An 18,352-nucleotide genomic window follows, 5' to 3' on the forward strand; every position below is an offset into this window, starting at 1 on the left:
TGATTCGCTGCAGTGTAGACTAGGCCCAGAACGATCGTGGCTGGGGCAGGCAAGCCACGCGGGGCCGGCAGGGCGCCACCGGATTGGCTGGTATCTGCAGCGGGGCACGTGGCCCCACAGGCCCGGGTGGCTGGGGCCCCGAGCGGCCAATCAGCGGGCGGCGGAGACGGGCTGGTACGTCAGCCGTCGCCAAGGCCTTATCGATAGGGTCTCCATGGACACCGTCACCTGCGCTTCTAGACTGCGAGGAAGGAGCGACCGACCGACTGTTGGGACCACAAGAGTAATAATAGGGGGCAGTCGCCAAGTTGAACAGCTTCATTATTTTCTCTCTCTAACAGTCCTGATACTCTCCAATTGCTTCTGGCCTTAATTCTCCCCCTGTGCTGTCAGCTCCTGTTGCGGCACGTCCAGTTACTCGGCACATCCAATTACTTGCCCGCACCCTGTTGGCGCCTGTCTGAGACTGCATGTGTCTCAGAACTGCACTACTATTATTACCACCACAGCCCGTGCTCAGTTCACTCATCCCTGTCCCAGTCTCACACAATTCCGGCCTGACTCTGCGTTGTTGCGCTTAATTCTCGAACGCCGTGTCCTCTTATTCTTCCCTCGCATCCAGACTCTCAAACAGCTTCTGTCTCCCCACATCCGATCAACAACACCTGAGACACAACGCACGAACGGACGATCGAGTCACGAACACAACACAACACGACAGTCAGAAAACTCCCAGTACGTTTGGAATTAGGTTAGGCCCCCTGGGACGCTTTCTTTGTTCGATCTGGGTGGAGCATACCTACCTTACCGCTGTGTTGAATGTGCATTACCGCCGACCGACAGTCGCACTTCAGCGGCAAGACCCCCGTCAGCCAGGCCACCTAATACCTTATTTAACAGGTCCAACACCGGACTGGAATAATCAATACACCTCGAGGCAACTGGAATTGCACTGATTCCGACTTGACGTTCGCTGTCGCTCCCGCATAGCCCCAACACTCACCACGTCTATCAAACGCCAAACCGACATCGCTGGAGAACAGAGAATGATTGAGTGACCGCTTTATATATCAAACCCAGAATTCTCCAACGCCTCTGCTATTGCAACAGCGGTGTGGATGACAAGAATTTAGCTGGGAATTTCATCTTTGTCCCTGGCCACCAAGGGACCAACCGTGAACAGCCTGACCGCTGTCATGGATACGACCGCAGCTGCGATGGGCCAAGCCCACGAGCTATACTCCCGCGCCAACGCAACGCAGCCTCCTATATACAAGGCAATCGGTATCTCGCTGGCCATTGCTTCCGGCGTTTTTATCGGTGTATCGTTTGTTCTGAAAAAGACAGGGCTGCTCAAAGCCAACGCCAAGTATAATGAAGAAGCCGGCGAAGGCTACGGGTATCTGAAGAATGCCTGGTGGTGGACTGGGATGACGTTGATGATCATTGGCGAGATATGCAATTTCGTTGCCTATTGTTTCGTTGATGCCATTTTGGTGACTCCCATGGGCGCCCTCTCAGTTGTCGTTACTACCGTTTTATCGGCAATCTTTTTGAAGGAGCGGCTGAGCTTCGTCGGAAAAGTCGGATGCTTCAACTGTATTATTGGCGCTGTCATCATTGCCTTGAACGCCCCCGAACAAGCTTCCGTGAGCGACATCCAGGCAATGCAGCATTATGTGATTGCCCCCGGGTTTTTGACCTATGCCGGCGTCATCATTGCTGGCTGCACATTTGTTGCTTTCTGGGCAGGCCCCCGATACGGCAAACAGAGCATGTTCGTCTACATTAGTATTTGCAGTCTCATCGGCGGGCTGAGTGTTGTCGCAACCCAGGGCCTGGGTGCTTCCATCTTGGCCCAAATCCGAGGAGAAGAGCAGTATAAGCATTGGTTCCTTTATGTTCTTTTTTTCTTTGTCGTTGCGTCGTTGCTGACCGAGATTATTTTTCTCAATGTGAGTTTCCATCAAATTAGATCATGGATTGAGAGCACAGCTGACAGTTGGATTTTAGAAAGCTTTGAATATTTTTAATGCCGCGCTCGTCACCCCCACTTACTATGTCTTTTTCACCAGTGCAACCATTGTCACATCGGCTGTTTTATTCCAAGGCTTCTCGGGATCGGCCATGTCCATTGTCACTATTATCATGGGCTTCTTGACCATCTGTTCTGGAGTGGTTTTGCTGCAGCTGTCAAAGTCTGCCAAAGACGTGCCAGATGCGGCCGTCTTCAAAGGTGACCTGGATCAGATCCGAGAAGTTGGCGAGCAGGAAGCCCCCGAAACCGAGCCCAAGGCGGATGCCTTGCGAGGCACTGCCGCCATACTGCGCCGTATCTCTACTTCCAGGCAGAAGAGGGAGGAGCAAGAAATCCAACGATACTTCAAGGAGAAACAAGAAGACCAGGCCGGTGAACCAGGCGACAACGAGATAATCGAATGGGATGGGATCAGACGACGCAAGACAGTTGTTGGTGACCACCCAACGATGACACCAAGGTCTGCTCGCTCGCTCAAGAGCCCGCGCCCGCCTCTGGGTATGTCGTACTTTCCAGACGAGGAGGAGCAGTTCAATCGAACGCCAAGTGGTACCAGCTCTTCGTTCTTTGACGGTGTCCGCAGTCGTGCCTCTACTGCTCTTCATCCGTCTCAATGGCAGCCCCGAGGAGCCGAGGAGCGGAATGGCCAGAACAGCCCTATGCATCCAGTGGCATTGACAGAAATTGCCGTCGGTAGCAAAGAGGGCGTTGACACTGCCTATCGTGGCGGTGGTCTAGAGCCCCCTTTCCAGCCGTACACCGGCAGAGAGCGCAGTGATACGCCCAGGTCGATTGTTTGGGCCGATGAACGGCCGGAATTGTCGCCGAGCAGGAATAGCCACCTAGCAGCTGAAGATGCGTCGGCATCGCGGCGCCAGTTCTCTTTCAGGTCCATGTTTAGTCGAAGGAAATCTAGCGAGAGCTTGCCGTACGGCCCCGTCAGCCCCAGCCGAGGAATTCTGAAAAACAATGACAGAGGAGCCGCGGGCTCTTCCGAAGTGAGGCGCGCACTGCGGAATGCCACCGAAGAGGAACGACTGGGCCTGGTTACAGGAGACTCGCGAACAGCAGACAACAGACAACACGATGATTACGACGATGAGAAATTCACGCGGTCACCGTCTCCCGAATCGTTCGACTCGACATTGGACGCGGTGGAGGAAGTGCGACGGCAGTTCAAAACACAACGTCCGCACCAGCCATCGGGATCATCCACTATCTCCACCTCGACATTCCCGGCATACGAAGACACGCACCATCACTACCACTCGGAACTCGACCATCCGCGCGGGTATCTGACAGTCCGACGGATTTCGTCGCCGCCGCCTATTGAAGAGGAGGCTGAGAGTCAGCACCACGATCCGTATGTCCCAGGACCGGGCAGATCGCTGCCGCCGATTCCATCAGCGGAAGAAGACGAGTATGTGCAGATAATGCGTTCGGCCGGCGCTGGCGGACAGAGCCATGGCAATAGCAGTCCTGAGCTCGACGTGACGTCTGTCACGTCGTCCTCGCGGTCGTCTGCGTCACCTCCATCTGCACGTCGACAGCTGCAGCAGCACCAACGTCCAATTGAAACAAACAGTCGCAGCAACAGCAGCGGCAGTGAAAGCGGAGGGGTCACCCGAGGGCTAGTTTCTGGCGGCCCAGCAGCTTTTATATAGATCTATTATTTTGATGATCTGATGCTTCGAATGACATGATATAATACGACTTGACGTGACGAATTTCGTTACACTCGTTGCTTTCGTTACTTTGCTTTAATCGTTGATGAATTGTATGTATATGCACATATACCCGATTGCATGTATGAATGGCGCGGATTTTGTGAATAGCGGGCTATTTACCACGCTACCTAGATAGAGAACATTTTTGAATATACTGAACATATCACATATCACATATCCCATTATAAATTATAATATATATAACTGGTAGTATTATCCAACACCCTTGAACATCCCATACACACTTCTCTGCCCGCTGGAAGCCCCAATCAGCGCATTTTTGTTATTGTTGTTGCTGCTCTTCTCCAAAGACACTACAAACCTAGCCTCTGACAGTCTCTTCCCAGCCTTGACACTCTCGATAATCCTGTATCATTAGATTTTTTTTTTTTGGGCTTTTCTGCTAGTAAAAAGATAGAACTCACCAATCAACACCCACAAACTTCACGCCTTTCCCTTTCCCTGCCGTTGTTTTGATTTCTTTTTGCATTTTTGCTGCTGATAACCCGCCGCCACCAGTGTAGCGTGCACCTGAAGAAGAAGCACCAGCAGAAGAAAGAGCAGCAGAAGGAGCAGCGTTAATAACATGCGTCACGCTCCGTCGCGCCAGATTGAGGGATAACGCACCGCCGTTCTCGGCGACAATGTGTCGTAGTTTATGGTCGGAGATGAGTGGGAAGGTAGAGCCGTTTATGAAGAAGGTTAGTGAGTGGAAGATTTTCTTGCTGTTTTTGTTCTCGGGTTTGATGTCGATGTTTGGGGTCGTTGTTTCTGGTGTAGTTGTCGAGAAAGGAATATTATCATGTTTTTCCCCGAGAATCTCTGTTTTTGAATTCGGATAGTCGATGATAGACTTGCTCTGCCCGCCCATATACTCCCTAATATCCCCCTTATTCCTCATCTGCTCCTTCTTCTTCTTATCTTTTCCTTCTTGAGGATTTTTAGGTATTTGCATAGAGGATTGTTGCCCGCGAAACTGCCTCCCCAGCTGAATCGTACGCATGTCGCGATGCGCAGCTGTCTGTCTGGCATGGCTGTAATGCGCACATTCATGGCCTACAGATCCCGTGTTCCAGGGATCGAAGATGAGGTGATTCCGTGGGAGGGGTGGCTTGGTGTTTTGCCTTGATGGGGCGGGCATTTCTGCCTTGACTTATATCGAAGGGATGTATTTCTTCCTTGTGTGGTGCGAGAATTGAGTAGGTGGTTGGTAGTTTGCTGGTTATTTGATTATGTTATTGTCGTAATTTTCTTGAAATATCACTTGCATGCATGTCTTTGTCGATATTTAATTGTCATGTCAAATGTCAAAGCGCGGATGAAACCGTTGGACGTTGAAAGGTTGAAACATCGGACGACATCGACCGCCAAGACACGGCGGCATGTTGTCGTTTTTCCTATCACGGAATCGCCTTTTTTTATTTCTTTTGCCCTATGAATTTGCATTTTTACTACACTACAGATTTCAAAAATGGGTTTAGAAAAATTGAAAAAGGCAAACTATTTTAATTCGTTATCATCTCGTCATCTCTTATCAGCTCAACAAATAAAACAACACAAGCTGCTTCGCAACAGATGGACTGATGAACGAAAGAATGAGTTCAATCGTAGTCGAATACACACAAAAAAAGCAACAACATCAACAGTAAGACAAAAAAGATTAAAAAAAAAGAGAAAAAAAAAACATCATAAGAGATTCGTTACATCATGGTCGTTAAAGCGTTGTCAACACAAAATTATGGGAAATCAATAATGCAGACAATCCAAGGCAGTACAAGCGTCAATCAATCGCTCATCTGTGCATGATTCATTTTTTGAACCAAACAAAAAAAATCTCTCCGGTACAGGCAAAACAAAGAACGGAGTGGAGAGAAAGACTGCCTTCTAAGTACCAATGAGAGAAACACCCACACGCAAGACTAGTTCTTAATTAGGGAGACTAGCGTTAGGTCAAACATTAGGCGATTAAGTAAATTGGTAATTCTGTTGTTCATCGGCGTCGCACCACGCCTCCGGCTGTCACCGGCTGTTGAAGTTGCATAAACGACCCTCCCACGGGGCCACCCAGCGGAGGCTCCGTGATGGTCTTGCGGCGTTTGCTGTCGTATTCAGCCTCGCGCCCATCAGGTCGACCGACACGGTCGTCCTCGTCATCACGCATGCGTTTTGTAGATCCCATAGATCCGTTCATCGACGAATACCCGGAATAATTCGACGGGTAGGGGGCGTTGGCGTTATATGCATCCCCGTTGGGAGTGTTCCTCGTGTCGCTGACAATGTTGGACAGACTGCCGGCTGCCACAGCTCGGGGAGGAGTGTTGTTGTAGCCCTGGGGCCACTGCTGAGAAGCAGCGCTCGCAGTGCGAGGAGTCATGCGATCCGTTCCGTTTTGATGCGGAGATTCTGAGAGCTGCGAGTGGTCCCCAACTAGTGATCCCACCGAAGGGTTGGTGGTGTATGTGTACGAGTTGCGAGCGGAATAAGATCCGGCTCCAGTGTCGTGAATATACTCAGGCTCATGTTCCTGCACTGGCTCTCCTTCACTTGGTGTTCCATTGGCAACTTGGCCATTGGGTTGACCATAGCGGTCGACTTTAGCATCGGTTTCAGGCTCGGACTGAACAATTGAAGGCCGCGCAGACGGCGGGGCCATGTCATTCTTCACGTATGGTTGGCCATAATTCAGGCTGGGCTGGGCCAGCGGCTGAGTGGCATATTGAGTCTGGGCCGGTGGAGCTGACGAATAGTACGATTTGTTGTCGTAGCTGGGACCATTCTGGTATGGCGGCATGCCTTGCATGTTGTTTCCTGGCGGTGTGGTTGCAGGAGTGCTGGGCATCGAGCGATTGTTGCTCAATCCAGTATCAATAGACAGCGGCTGAGAAGGCTGAACGTTGGAATTCATATTCTGAGCTCCCCATTCGTAGCTGCTTCCCTGGTTCGGGATGCCAATCAGACTCGATGCACTGGCGGGTGGAGTGGGAAATGTATGAGCCCGATCAAGTCCAGAGCGGCCATTGGACTGCGGAGGACCCGAAGGAGGCGGAGGCTGCGACAGATGAGAAGGCACAGGAGTGCCCATGGAGTGGTGGTGGTGTAGAGGGGGCGCCTGAGGGCCCTGCGAGTTCCTCGCACTCTGGCCACCTTCCATCCGGCGTTGTTGCGAGTCATGGACCACCATGTTGGTGCGAGGCGTATTCGTGGGGTGATAGAGAAGACCACCGATGTTGTGCACAAAGAGTGGGTACAGTAGGTCGGTGATTTTCTCCTTGTTGGCGAAATCAAGAGCACGGTCATACGGAATCCTTTTTTATCGTTAACGCTGGCAAATATCTCAGATAATTTAGCAACTTACCAGACACCCTTCAAGTGCATAGGACCAATCTTCACAACGTGGCGGACCTTTTCGCTCTTCAAAATACCATCTCGGCGACCTCTTGTCATACCGGCAACATTGAGTAGTTTTGTGCCGTTAATCATGTGGTTGTCTAACTAATTAGTACAAAATAATATCGAGATAAAAAAGTGGTTACATACCCTCTCGTCTGGCGACGCAGACACCTTTGGCCTCGACCTGATAGCACAGGCTGCCTTCGTCTTCCCACAAGGTTGCCGTCACTCGTGGCTTTGCGCCTGGAGGACAGGTTTGGCCGCTGGTATCATGGACTGCAGACTGTGGGGAAGACGCGCTTGAGCCGGCGGGATAGCCATGAGGCGTTACCGAGTGAGTGGTCATAGCTGCGACATGTTAGACAGGAAAAAAATTAAGCGCGGCGCAGGAAAAAAAATTCTTACCTGGTAACGGCAGGATCTGAGTAGGCACCTGGCTGCTGATGGAGCTCGAGGTCGACTGGGTGGTCGGAGCGATGCCATTGGAGTACGGGTACGAATAGGTGCTTGGCGTCGAAGGATATCCGGTCGTACCAGGCGGCAAAACGGGGGGTGGCTGCTGGTAATGCGAGTACTGGACGAGGTTTCCTGCAGTGGCACCATGCGACCCGTAGGTCTGCGGCGAGGAAAAGTGCGACGAATGCACGTCCATGTATGGTTGGGCCTGATTCATGACGCTTTGGCCGGGAGAATCTGGATGTGAGGAATAGTTTGGATCTGAAAAGGGCTTTTCAGCAGCGTGACGATTGTACCACGGAACGTCAACGGGGTGAACTTGGGTTATCGACGGGAGCTCCAGCTTTTCGGTATTGGTGAGTAAGAGGGGGAAAAGATATATTTGGCGCAAAAAGGCAGTTGACAAAAGCCGGCTAAATTTGACGAAATGGTCGTGATTTTCGTAAAAAAGGCGAACGCTTAAAAAGCAGGCAATCACGCAGGGTAGAAATGCAAGATGCAAAAGAAACTCTACATTCAAAATTTCTCTTTTTTTGGTTGTTCGTCACAGCAAGCGCTCAATCGAATCCAAACGCTTTGGAAGAACGGTGGGTATCGTTTCTAGTCGTAAGATGTGCGATCCAAGAGCACAACAGGATTGTTTTTTTCGAGTGCGCGAGTCGGAAGCAGCAACTCTAACCAATAAACCGAGTGAATAACAAAAACACAAAAAAAAAGGACGACGATAGCAATCGTAGGAATGGTCGTAACGGTCGTGGCGGTCGTGGCAGCGGCGGAACAGGATTCCCGTATTCTGTTGGTCCGAACGAGGGACAAAGCTTTGATAGGTGAGCAATGCGGTCTAGACGAGAACACACAGCAACGGGGGGAAAAAAAATCAGGCACGGCTATAAAAACAGGAATGAAAAGTCGTCACGGTCTGATCGCAAGGCACGGCACCGAGTCAATTGGCGGAGGCGGAGCTGCAAGAGGCCTCGGAAGTGGGAGAGGAGCTTCGCAATGCAGCAAGCATGTACGAGGATGCGATGCAGTTGGAAGGGGACGGGCAGCAGCAGGCAGGTAGATAGGTAGACAGACAGTGCAGACAGATACAGATCAAGAAATAGACAGAGCCGATCCGGTCACGGGAATTGGGCGACAGTTATGAAGAGTGAAGAGAGAAGAGAGAGAGAGAGAGAGAGAGAGAGAGCGTACCGAGCCGGCTTTCTAGAGAAGGCGATACATGGAAAAGTGGAGGAGGCTGGGGCAGCAAAGAAGCTTCGGCGGGCGGTAAGCCAGCAACGAACGCAAGGCAGATCAGCGATCTCCGATGGGCGAGAAGCGCGCGCTCAGTGGCAGGCCAGCAACAGACAAGAGCTGCAGAAAGGGATGGAAAGTCAGTCTGTCTCTTCTGAGCGAAGAATTAAAAAAAAACCGTGACAAGCCCCCTTGGGTGGGAAGGTGCATAAACGACTGGGGGGAGGGGGGAAGAGAAGAGAAGAGAGGAGGTTGTAAAGCGAGAGAAAGAGGCAGAGAAACTCAAAGTGGGGAGGCGCACGACCGAAGGGGGGGGGGGGGGAGAGAAGAGAACTTACTCCGGACGAGAATTAATAGCAGGTTTCTTCCATGCTGGCTGATGCTGATGGCCTCTGGGCTTGGAGCAAAAAAGAGGGAGAGGGGCAAGTCGCAAGCCGATCCCAGCCAAGAGATTTATTTCCACTGGGATGATGCGATGGCCATCATGCGACGCGAGGGCAAGCACGGGCCGGGCGGGGCGTATTGCTATTTCAGCGGTAATTTTGCGTCTTTTTGTGTATTTTTAATTGTTCCTCTCACTGTTGAGGATAAAAAATGCGTATTGTATGTAAGACACTGTAACTAATGCCCAGGAACACTGCGCCGATAAGCCCAGCACAGCACCGGCGAATAAGCAGAATAAACAGCATAAACAGCTCAGAGAGTCACTTACTACTCGGTAATATTATTATTACTCCATACTCCGTACGAGTCATCATCATCGCGGCCGGATTTATTTTTGGGCAAGTGGACGCGCTAACGGCTTCGGGTCACTACTATCGCCTCCATACTATTACTACTATACAGACTGAGTAAATACTACTATTATTATTGCCTAGCCTCGTATACGGTATCGTGCGCAACACCAGCCAGCAAGGGTTGTGAGCGCCGCCCGCCATTGGCCGAGGATACTAGGAATCCGTGCAACTTGCGCTTATGAAGAACAGTGACACGAGCAGACAGACCATTGGCTCCGAAACCCTTTTTCAGAAGGGAAAAAAGAAAACACCACTAGCGAGAAAATGGCTCTTATGGTCGGAGATCTTGCCTGGCCATGTGACCGGCCAATCGGCGGCTGAGCCTCGGGCGGGCCGTCTTTTACTATCAGTACATGTATTTTTCACTATTCCCCGTTGCTCATAATACTATGTATGTATTACTGAGCCTCGGAGACGGTATTATCATATCCATACGGAGTATACTCTGCCCAGGATCACTATCTATCTGACAAGTTTTCTGCCGCCCCACTTTTGTTTTGTTTCTTCTTCAATTGAACTTCTTCTATCATCTTTTTTTTTTGAACCTTTAAACTGGCGGTCAACTTTTGTTTCCTTGAAGAAACCCCCTTACATACCACCCACCCCCCTTCCGTCGCGCCACGAGGGCTCCAGCGCCAAAGGGCACAATGTGAGCTGAAGCCCGGTCTAGACGCGGGCCCAATCAGCGGGCCAGCCCAGCGGCAAAGCATTCCAACATGAAACAGGCTGCAAGTCGATCGTTCGAACTGCAAGCCGATGCAAGATCCTGCAACTAGGCTAATAGTAATACGGGATGACGTTCTGGGTGGTCTAGTAGTCTACTATTACAAAACTTATTAATAGTTCAAGCCATTGGCTGCTTGGCTGACAGGCGACACGGCATACGCCAGCCCGGTGCCAATCTGCAGGGCCGCAGACTACTAAACAGGAAAGTCCGTTGAAGGGATATTATACTATTAAAAAAAAATAATAATAATATCCGTTGACTCGCACGCTAGTCAGTGAGATTGTTATCATTCTATTCGCACGAGAATATAGATCGAGCGGCGCTAGACCCAAAGTAGAAGTAGGCTAAGGCCGGTTCAGCTGGCCGTGTTACGTTGACGTTTCTTCTTGTTATTTCTTTGTTTCACTTCTTCAAGTCTTTGTTTTTGTGTAATATAATATAATAGGATTATTTTTTTGGAATGATTATCTTTATATCTCAGATACTGAGTTCCAAGTTCTAACAGATTCGAGAATGCTCACCGCCCCGGGTGTATCCGTCAGCATCCGACTGTGTAACCCCAACAAGGCCGGGCTAAGGGCCTCCTTGCTTCAGCGCCTCAAATTCATAGGTTCGCGAGGCTGGCTTGAATGTTTTTTTTCCTGTGCGACCCTGCTGTTTCTGTTTGTCACGGCTGACCGCTGTTTTGTTCTTAAGAGTTGAATGTTGAATATATATAAAAAAGGTTTTTTGAAGAGGGTGTATTGATATTACATATCGGTATGATAATTACACAAATACACAAATACACAACCAACACAACTCATAGTAATTACTCTGTAGTTCATCTGACATACTACTAAAAATTAGTTACAAAGTACATGCTACGCTGTCATGGATGCTCCCGCTCCATGCATTCCATGCAGGAACGTTAATCAGTCACTTGTAATGGCATGCAAGATCGCGAGCACGAGCGAAGGATTGCGTTATACATGGTACGGTACGGATAGGAATATATTGGCATGCGGGGTACATGATAATTCTCATAATCGTCTGATAATATAATTAAACGAATGGGTTGCAACTTGGTCGTCCATCGCCTCAGGCCACCAATGACTTACCCGTATAGTTACGGAGTACTCCGTAATCCGTATTGTAATACACTACTAAAAGGCCCCAGCGCCGGGTAGATTTGATGAGATGGAGACGATAGGCCATGAATCGCGCAAAATTGAGATCGGGCTGCCACGATAATGACTGTGACTCTAGCCAACCGTTATATTAATTAAATCGCTCATCACGGTCCTAAATATTATCTACTCGGTCAGTTGTCCAGTCTATATACCAAGTGTATAGATATATAGATATACTATGTATGTACTAGGTGCAGGTGCAGCAGGATTACAGATTACAGACAGATACAATGCACGAACAAAATAAACTCACATTGCATTCCCGTACTTCCGCACTTTAGCGACGGTGCACGGGCAGGATCTACCATACATTTGAGAGACGAACTGAGTCTGGAGTCTAGTTACTACTATAGTTCTCGTTGCCGCCGGGGGGGGAGCGCCGGTGTTTGAGAATCCGCCCAGCCCCAATTAATGTCAGCCAATCCATATCCCAATAATGGGAGGTTCCTATAAGAAGAGTACTACTTGATCGGGCTGGTCGCGGCCACGACTAGTTACATCGCGCTCCACTTGACCACTTGTCTAGCATCCACTGCTCCAACAAAATCTGGCAGATGTCAACTACGGGTGACCGGTCACGGTAATACGGTACTGTATATACGGTACCGAAACGGTTCGGCAACTAGCCGCCCGCCCGCGGTGGGGCTTCCCGCCGGATGTACAGCGCATCGTTAGAGCGAGAGCGAATCGATTGGCGGACAGCACGGCCACGTATCGTTGACGTTCCCCACCTGCTGGCCCGTCTTATCGCAGTCAGCCCGACGATCTTTTTCTGTCTCTCTCTCTTCTCGCTCTGGACGGATGCTCGGAATGAGGGCCTGCTAGGATCGGAAAAGTCAGCGATCCATCCTCCGTGAATCATGTGCTACTATTCTTTTCTATCGGCGACACTAATCTACTTCCTACTTACTGCTTACTACTAACCACCTATATGCCAGTCAGTCCCCTCCCCTTGCGTCCACCCGGCGCCTCTAGCGGGCGCTCTCGGACCCTCAGCTGCAGCAACCCGTAGGCGCATATGCGAGCGAATGTGGTGACAGCATCGAACATCGAGCTGCCACGAGCTTTCTCTGTGTGTCTGTGCATGTAGGAATATGCGTGTGTGTGTGTCTATGTGTATGTGCAGCATTGAGTTGTCACTCCCTCACTCGCTTGTCTAGTTACTATACTTTTATCTTTTGTAGAAAATTCAATTGAGAAAGAGCCAAAAAAAAGATCGACATTATCCTGCTGAGCTGGCCAAGCAGTCTGGGCCCCCCTCCCCCCGGTCCGGTCGAGTTTGAAATCGGCTGGAACTTGAGCCAATCCCCCATTGGGGAGAAAATTTTTTAATTACCTCGGAAGGTTTAAACTTGGAAAAGGTTGAGGAAAAAGTAAAAAAAAAAAAAAAAAAGAGCAGTTGCCAAAGTAGGACAGGTTGTTTGTTTTGTTGGACAACTACTTGCAAACGCAACGGCTGCGCAGGAACTTGCGGTGCATTCTTTCAAAAAAAAGTTTTGATTTGGACAATGTCGTGTTAGGTGTGACGTTGTTTGATATTTGTGTTTGTGGCACATGGAATATCCGTGTTGTACACGCGTTATACGTATAATCTATTGGCATTGAATCTATAATCTGTCAAGGGATGTAATAACATTGAATCAATAGATAGATATCAATTAATAGATCCGTAGACCTAGAAGCAATTGCTCCGCCAATTATTGATATATATGTGGTCCATCCCTTGTATATACGTAGTAGTATATATATTGTATGGAGTACTGCGCACGTACTAGGTGGGGTCAATGGTTCAATATTTTCAATATTATTAGAAATTACGTATACAAAGTATACATGTTTAGACATGTACATCCCGTCTCGTAAATATCTGCTGCCACACCTCCATCCACTCGCGCTGCTGATGCGACAGCGCCCTCTGTGGCCTCCGTATAATTTCTGTCATCACCTCGCGCACCCGGCTCGCCAGCGTCTTGAACGCCACCATCTGCTTCCAATCGCGCACTGCGAACCGGATCCGGTTGTTGTCGATGGAGATCATGCCAGAGTACATCTAATCCCGTTAGCTTCATGTACAAAAAAAAAACTTAGTATCAAAGTTCATAGTTTCATACCTTAAACTCAACATCCCCGCATAGCATCGCAACCGCAAAATCCTCCACCGCACTCGTCTCGTGCGCATTGTAGAGCTTGCTGCGCGCTTGCATCATGTGGTAAAACGAGAGCCATTTAATTGTAGATTCTGCCCGTTTGTTGACCGACGTCGGATGGAGCGTGACGGTTTGGTTGTTGCCGACGTTGCGCCATCCTTTGCCCTCGCGCGCGACAAGTTTTGGATAGAAGCTCCATGCTATCACAGAATTGACCACAACGTCGTTTGAGCTGTTGATGTCGACTCGTTCTGGCACGGTGAAAAAGTGCCGGTTGCGGCTGGTGATTCGGGCTCTACAGACCGTTTAGCATGCTGCATTGCATAACGTTATATCATGTCAATATAAACTCACCGTCGAAGCGACGCTTGCTCGTCGGCGTCCAGTTTCAACATCCCTGCATCCACAATGCTAACCAGCAGCTGGCTCTTGATGTCTTCAATATTCAACAGAGTCTGAGGACTCAGGAAATTCTTCCGGCAAAAGGAATACTCGTTTACCCCCGGTGTGTTTTTGGTCCTCCGCCATGAACAGTATGCATTATACACCGTCAATAAATCAGAATCCCCCCGTTTGAAAGATGCTCGAGCTAGATCTTTCTGAGTGTTTGATCCAATTGTATTCACAAACGGTGACTTGGATGATAGAATCGCTGCGATACTGACGCACGCATCGAGGCATTTGAAAATGGCTCCGTAGATGATCAGCTTCCCAAGGAATACGTCCAGTGGCAGTTTTGCAAGCTGTTTTCCTAACGTCGTCAACCCCTCTGTGCTTGTAAGCGCCTTGACTTCTTTTAGCGATTCAATAGCTCTTCGTATGTTCTTGGAAGACGGCGGGTCCATTGCTTCAAGAAGCGTCTCCTCAACTTCTCCCAAATTGCATATCTTGACGCGAAGAACAAGGTCCTGGAGTGAAAGTCGTAGCATTTCTGGCGTTTGTTGTTCAGACAGCTACAAGCTATTAACCACTACTCTTATACTCATAGAAAAACACTCACCTGATCGTCGTGTCGATACCTCGTAAAAAGATGAAAACACAATCCCGCTTGAACTCGACCAGCTCGTCCTCGACGTTGCTTGGCATTGGCTCGAGAGATGAAAGATTCCACCAGTCGTGACAATTGCCGCTTCTCATCGAACCTGAACATTGTTAGCAGAGTCCAGAGCTATGATAGAGAAAGACGATACTAACCTCATAACCTTCTCCTTTCCGGCATCCACCACAGCAGTAATGTCTGGAATCGTAATACCAGTCTCGGCAATATTCGTGGCAATCACAATTTTCCTCATTCCTTCCGGCGGCACGAGGAACGCCTTCTCCTGATCTTCGCTGGAGATGGACGAGTGAAGTGTATGTAAGATCCATCCCTGGTTAAACGTCGCCTCTACTCCGATTTCGTCATGCAATCGACGGATCTCTGCCAAACCCGGCATGAAAACAAGAATCGCCTTGCTGTATTGTTTCATCTCCGGTCTCGTTGCGATAGAGACCAAGAGCTTTGTCACGAGACGATAATCCAGCCGGTATTCGTCAAATTTCAAGACAGTCTCTTTGGTTTTTGGGGGATACCCACTGAGCGACGCTCTTAAGCTTCGAGTGGTTTCGTCATTACGAGGTCCTTCCGAGGAATAGTCCTCATCGTCATCGTCAACTACACGGCCCGATTGCTGGTCATCTACTCGATGATTCGTCAGGTGAATCGCATCTTCAAGATACTTGACTTCTACCGGAAAAGTTCGTCCAGGTATGTTGAGAACTGGCGCCCCGCCAAGGTAGTTTGAAAACCGTCGAGCATCCACAGTCGCAGACATGAGCACGATTTTCAGGTCTGGTCGCTGGGCCAAAAGGCGTCGGAGAACAATAAGCAAAAAGTCGCCATCAATACTCCTCTCGTGCACTTCATCCAGCACAATATGAGAAATATCCTGAAAATCACCAGGCCGTTCCAACATGCGTACAACAACACCTGTTGTTCTATTTGGTGTCAGTTTGAGAATTTTTAAATCGTAAAATTAGGAAAAACGTACGCAAATATCAACTTTGTACTCTGAGTAATTTTACTCTCCAACCTGATTGCATATCCAACCAACGACCTGCCGGTTCCAACTTCATGGGACTTCTCACCGAGCTCTTCACTGACTCGTCGTGCGAGGGAGATTGCCGATATCCTTCGAGGCTCGGTGATATATATTTTGCACTCACGGCCATTCGCCAGCTCATTTTCCATGATAAAAGATGGAATCTGAGTGCTTTTGCCGCTTCCGGTTTCACTGCAGATAATAACGGCCTGGTTGTTTTCTAGAGTGTCTAAAATCTCCTGTTTGTGAGCCCAGATAGGTAAAGTTTTGCGCGATTCCGTCATTTTCTGAAAAGCAGGGTTTGATGACTTTTCCTTCCACAGACGAGTTAGTTTTTCTGCAGAAACACGTTGACCGGCATCTTGAATGGCTTCAGCTGGTTCGGCGGGTTTGGAATTCCCATTTCTCCTCTTGAAATTCTCAGACAAGACAACATCGTTTTCGAATTTGCCATGATTGTCCCGGACCAGATCTCTCAAACGTTTAATTTGTGCCTTGTCGGTCTCGTCTTCTTGTTGCTTTTTGGTTTCAGAAAACTCTGTCCAAAGTTCCCTCCACACTGCCGGAAGGCGAAGATAGGCCTTGCCTTCTTTTGTATTTGAACCTGAAATCAGAAAGAGACCGAGAGTAGAAGCATATCCCTCTGCTTGTAAAGACGTCGAGGTTGCGATAGTATCCATTGAGGCAAACACGGTGAAAGGATTAGACCGAATGGTCACTCTTTCCACCGACACACTGAATGGCTCTTCTTGCGGTTTCGACCATTGTATTTCGACTGCTTTTCTATTCGAGTAGGTTGACACCGATAAATCCTGAAAGACAACCTTTGATGCCGGATCTCTGAGCCGTACATTAGCTTTTATTATAATTTGAATGTCTTTCACTACATACCTTGCCTTGCATGCCTCCTCTAACACTCTGCGGGGGTTAAGCCCAGATGGTTTGCCAAAGTCGCGCAGCAAATGGTGAGAGTTGGGAGTTTCTAGGAAGGAGGACGGTCCATTGTTTACGTCGGCCGCAAACATTTCACCAAAAAGGCCTTCGTCGCCAGATTCGGTAGACTCCAAAAGAGGTTCATCGACCTTTTCAGGCTCGGTTTCCTTGGGAGGAACAACAGGTTTCTCGATCGGACGTTCTTTTTCCCTGGTAAACGCCGTCTCTTTCCTAAGATCGTTGAGCTTTTCTAGCCATTTAATCTCCGCTTCGTGCTGATCGAAAAGGACATCGTTTTGGATTTTCGCCAGTTTGTGTAATATGCGCTTTGATCGAGGGTCTGTTTCATCTGTAGCGCGCTTTTGTGCTGCCTTTTTCGGCCCCTTTGTAGGCTGGTCAAATAGTTGAGGCTGTATTTGATATAGCCGGCTATGGAGCGAAACGTACTCGTCGACAAAATCCTCAGGGTCTACAGAGTCATCTGAATCGTCAAAGGTAGGCTGCGGAGCCTTGACAGCTGATGACTGAGCTTTTGCTTTTTTCCACTCGTCTTTGCCCTGAGCAGAAGATGGATTTGCAGAGCGTTCTTTACCGCCTACAAAGAATGAGCACGAAGAACTATATATACCATAAGAATGAGTTTACCGTTGATCCATGAAGTTATTCCGTCCTCAGTCTTAAGTTGTGCAGTTTCCTTCTTGTCATAGGGTGATAGCTCAGAAGGGCTGCATTGCAATGCCAGCCAGCTTAGAGACTCATCAACGACCCAAGATATGTCTTTATTACCACCTGTAAGACTGGGATTGTAAACTATCAAGTTCTTTAGAATTTCCTCTACCCGGTCTTGAGAGAACTGGAGTTTCTGGAAAATGTCTCTTAGAGTCCAAAGTCTTGTAGTTAATTCTTCCTCTTTCGAACCATCCAGGTCCCGTTCGGACAAAGGGTCCCGGTTGTTCTGCTCTGCTACAGCGTAAGAAAGAACCTTGTCCAGGATCTCCTTGGGCATCCACTCGTGCAAGCTGAGAATATTGGCCTGGGATCTAAACACTCGACGCTCAGTTTCCAGTTTGGAAACTAGGCGAATCGCCTCGCTTTTGCACTTGGACGCATATTTGTCCACCAGAGACTGGAGCTCTGCGTCTTCAAAGTGGCTTTCGAGCTCCTCCGGCGAAAGATGTTCCAGACTCTTCTCGTTGTCGTTGCCTGCCTTTTTTTCCTGCGGAGTCTCTGCTGCCGAAGTGGGTGACTTCTCGCCTTCGGACGGTGCGACTGATGAATCTGCTGTGGACGAAACAGCAGTCGAATCGGCTAATTTCGGTCTCGAAGGAACTGAAACGGTGGCAAAGCCTCGAGCCGGATTCGACGCTGGCTTCTTCTTCTTCTTATTGGGAGGCATGTCCAATGGCCCGAAATTGACGTAGTAGTAGTGGTAGTAGTGGGATATCAAGATTGGGCGAATCGCTTCAACCCACAGCTTCTGGCCCCGAGCGACCAGACACGATCTGGCTGGTACAGCAAGGCGGGATGTTCTCAGTCATCGCAAGACTGAAGGTTGAAAAAAAAAAAGGACGTCGAGCGTAGTCAATAGAAAAAAAAGTGTGGTTTAAAGCGGGCAGGTGCGGGCGGCGGAAAGCTCTCTCTCCCCACA

General features: G+C 49.1%; 4 protein-coding genes across 4 annotated transcripts; 1 reads left to right on the forward strand and 3 right to left on the reverse strand.

Moving 5' to 3' along the window:
• Positions 1–1,196: 1,196 nt before the first annotated feature.
• On the forward strand, positions 1,197–3,702 carry TRUGW13939_06168 (uncharacterized protein; the record flags this gene model as incomplete). Its single annotated transcript, XM_035489323.1, has 2 exons — positions 1,197–1,955; positions 2,014–3,702. The coding sequence occupies 2 exons, from the start codon at positions 1,197–1,199 to the stop codon at positions 3,700–3,702; spliced, it is 2,448 nt and encodes an 815-aa protein (XP_035345216.1).
• Positions 3,703–3,978: 276 nt separating this feature from the next.
• Positions 3,979–4,906, reverse strand: TRUGW13939_06169 (uncharacterized protein; the record flags this gene model as incomplete). Its single annotated transcript, XM_035489324.1, has 2 exons — positions 3,979–4,132; positions 4,191–4,906. The coding sequence occupies 2 exons, from the start codon at positions 4,904–4,906 to the stop codon at positions 3,979–3,981; spliced, it is 870 nt and encodes a 289-aa protein (XP_035345217.1).
• An 849-nt stretch (positions 4,907–5,755) lies between these two features.
• On the reverse strand, positions 5,756–7,828 carry TRUGW13939_06170 (uncharacterized protein; the record flags this gene model as incomplete). Its single annotated transcript, XM_035489325.1, has 4 exons — positions 5,756–7,070; positions 7,121–7,253; positions 7,303–7,503; positions 7,561–7,828. 4 exons carry the CDS (start codon positions 7,826–7,828, stop codon positions 5,756–5,758), a joined length of 1,917 nt encoding a protein of 638 aa, XP_035345218.1.
• Positions 7,829–13,380: 5,552 nt separating this feature from the next.
• On the reverse strand, positions 13,381–18,100 carry TRUGW13939_06171 (uncharacterized protein; the record flags this gene model as incomplete). The annotated part of the gene is made up of 8 exons (XM_035489326.1): positions 13,381–13,593; positions 13,655–13,985; positions 14,045–14,643; positions 14,691–14,832; positions 14,885–15,667; positions 15,721–16,611; positions 16,663–17,299; positions 17,350–18,100. The coding sequence occupies 8 exons, from the start codon at positions 18,098–18,100 to the stop codon at positions 13,381–13,383; spliced, it is 4,347 nt and encodes a 1,448-aa protein (XP_035345219.1).
• Between the last annotated feature and the right edge of the window lie 252 nt (positions 18,101–18,352).

This window comes from Talaromyces rugulosus, chromosome III, assembly GCF_013368755.1.
Source record: "Talaromyces rugulosus chromosome III, complete sequence".
NCBI classification, from domain to species: Eukaryota; Fungi; Ascomycota; class Eurotiomycetes; order Eurotiales; family Trichocomaceae; genus Talaromyces; species Talaromyces rugulosus.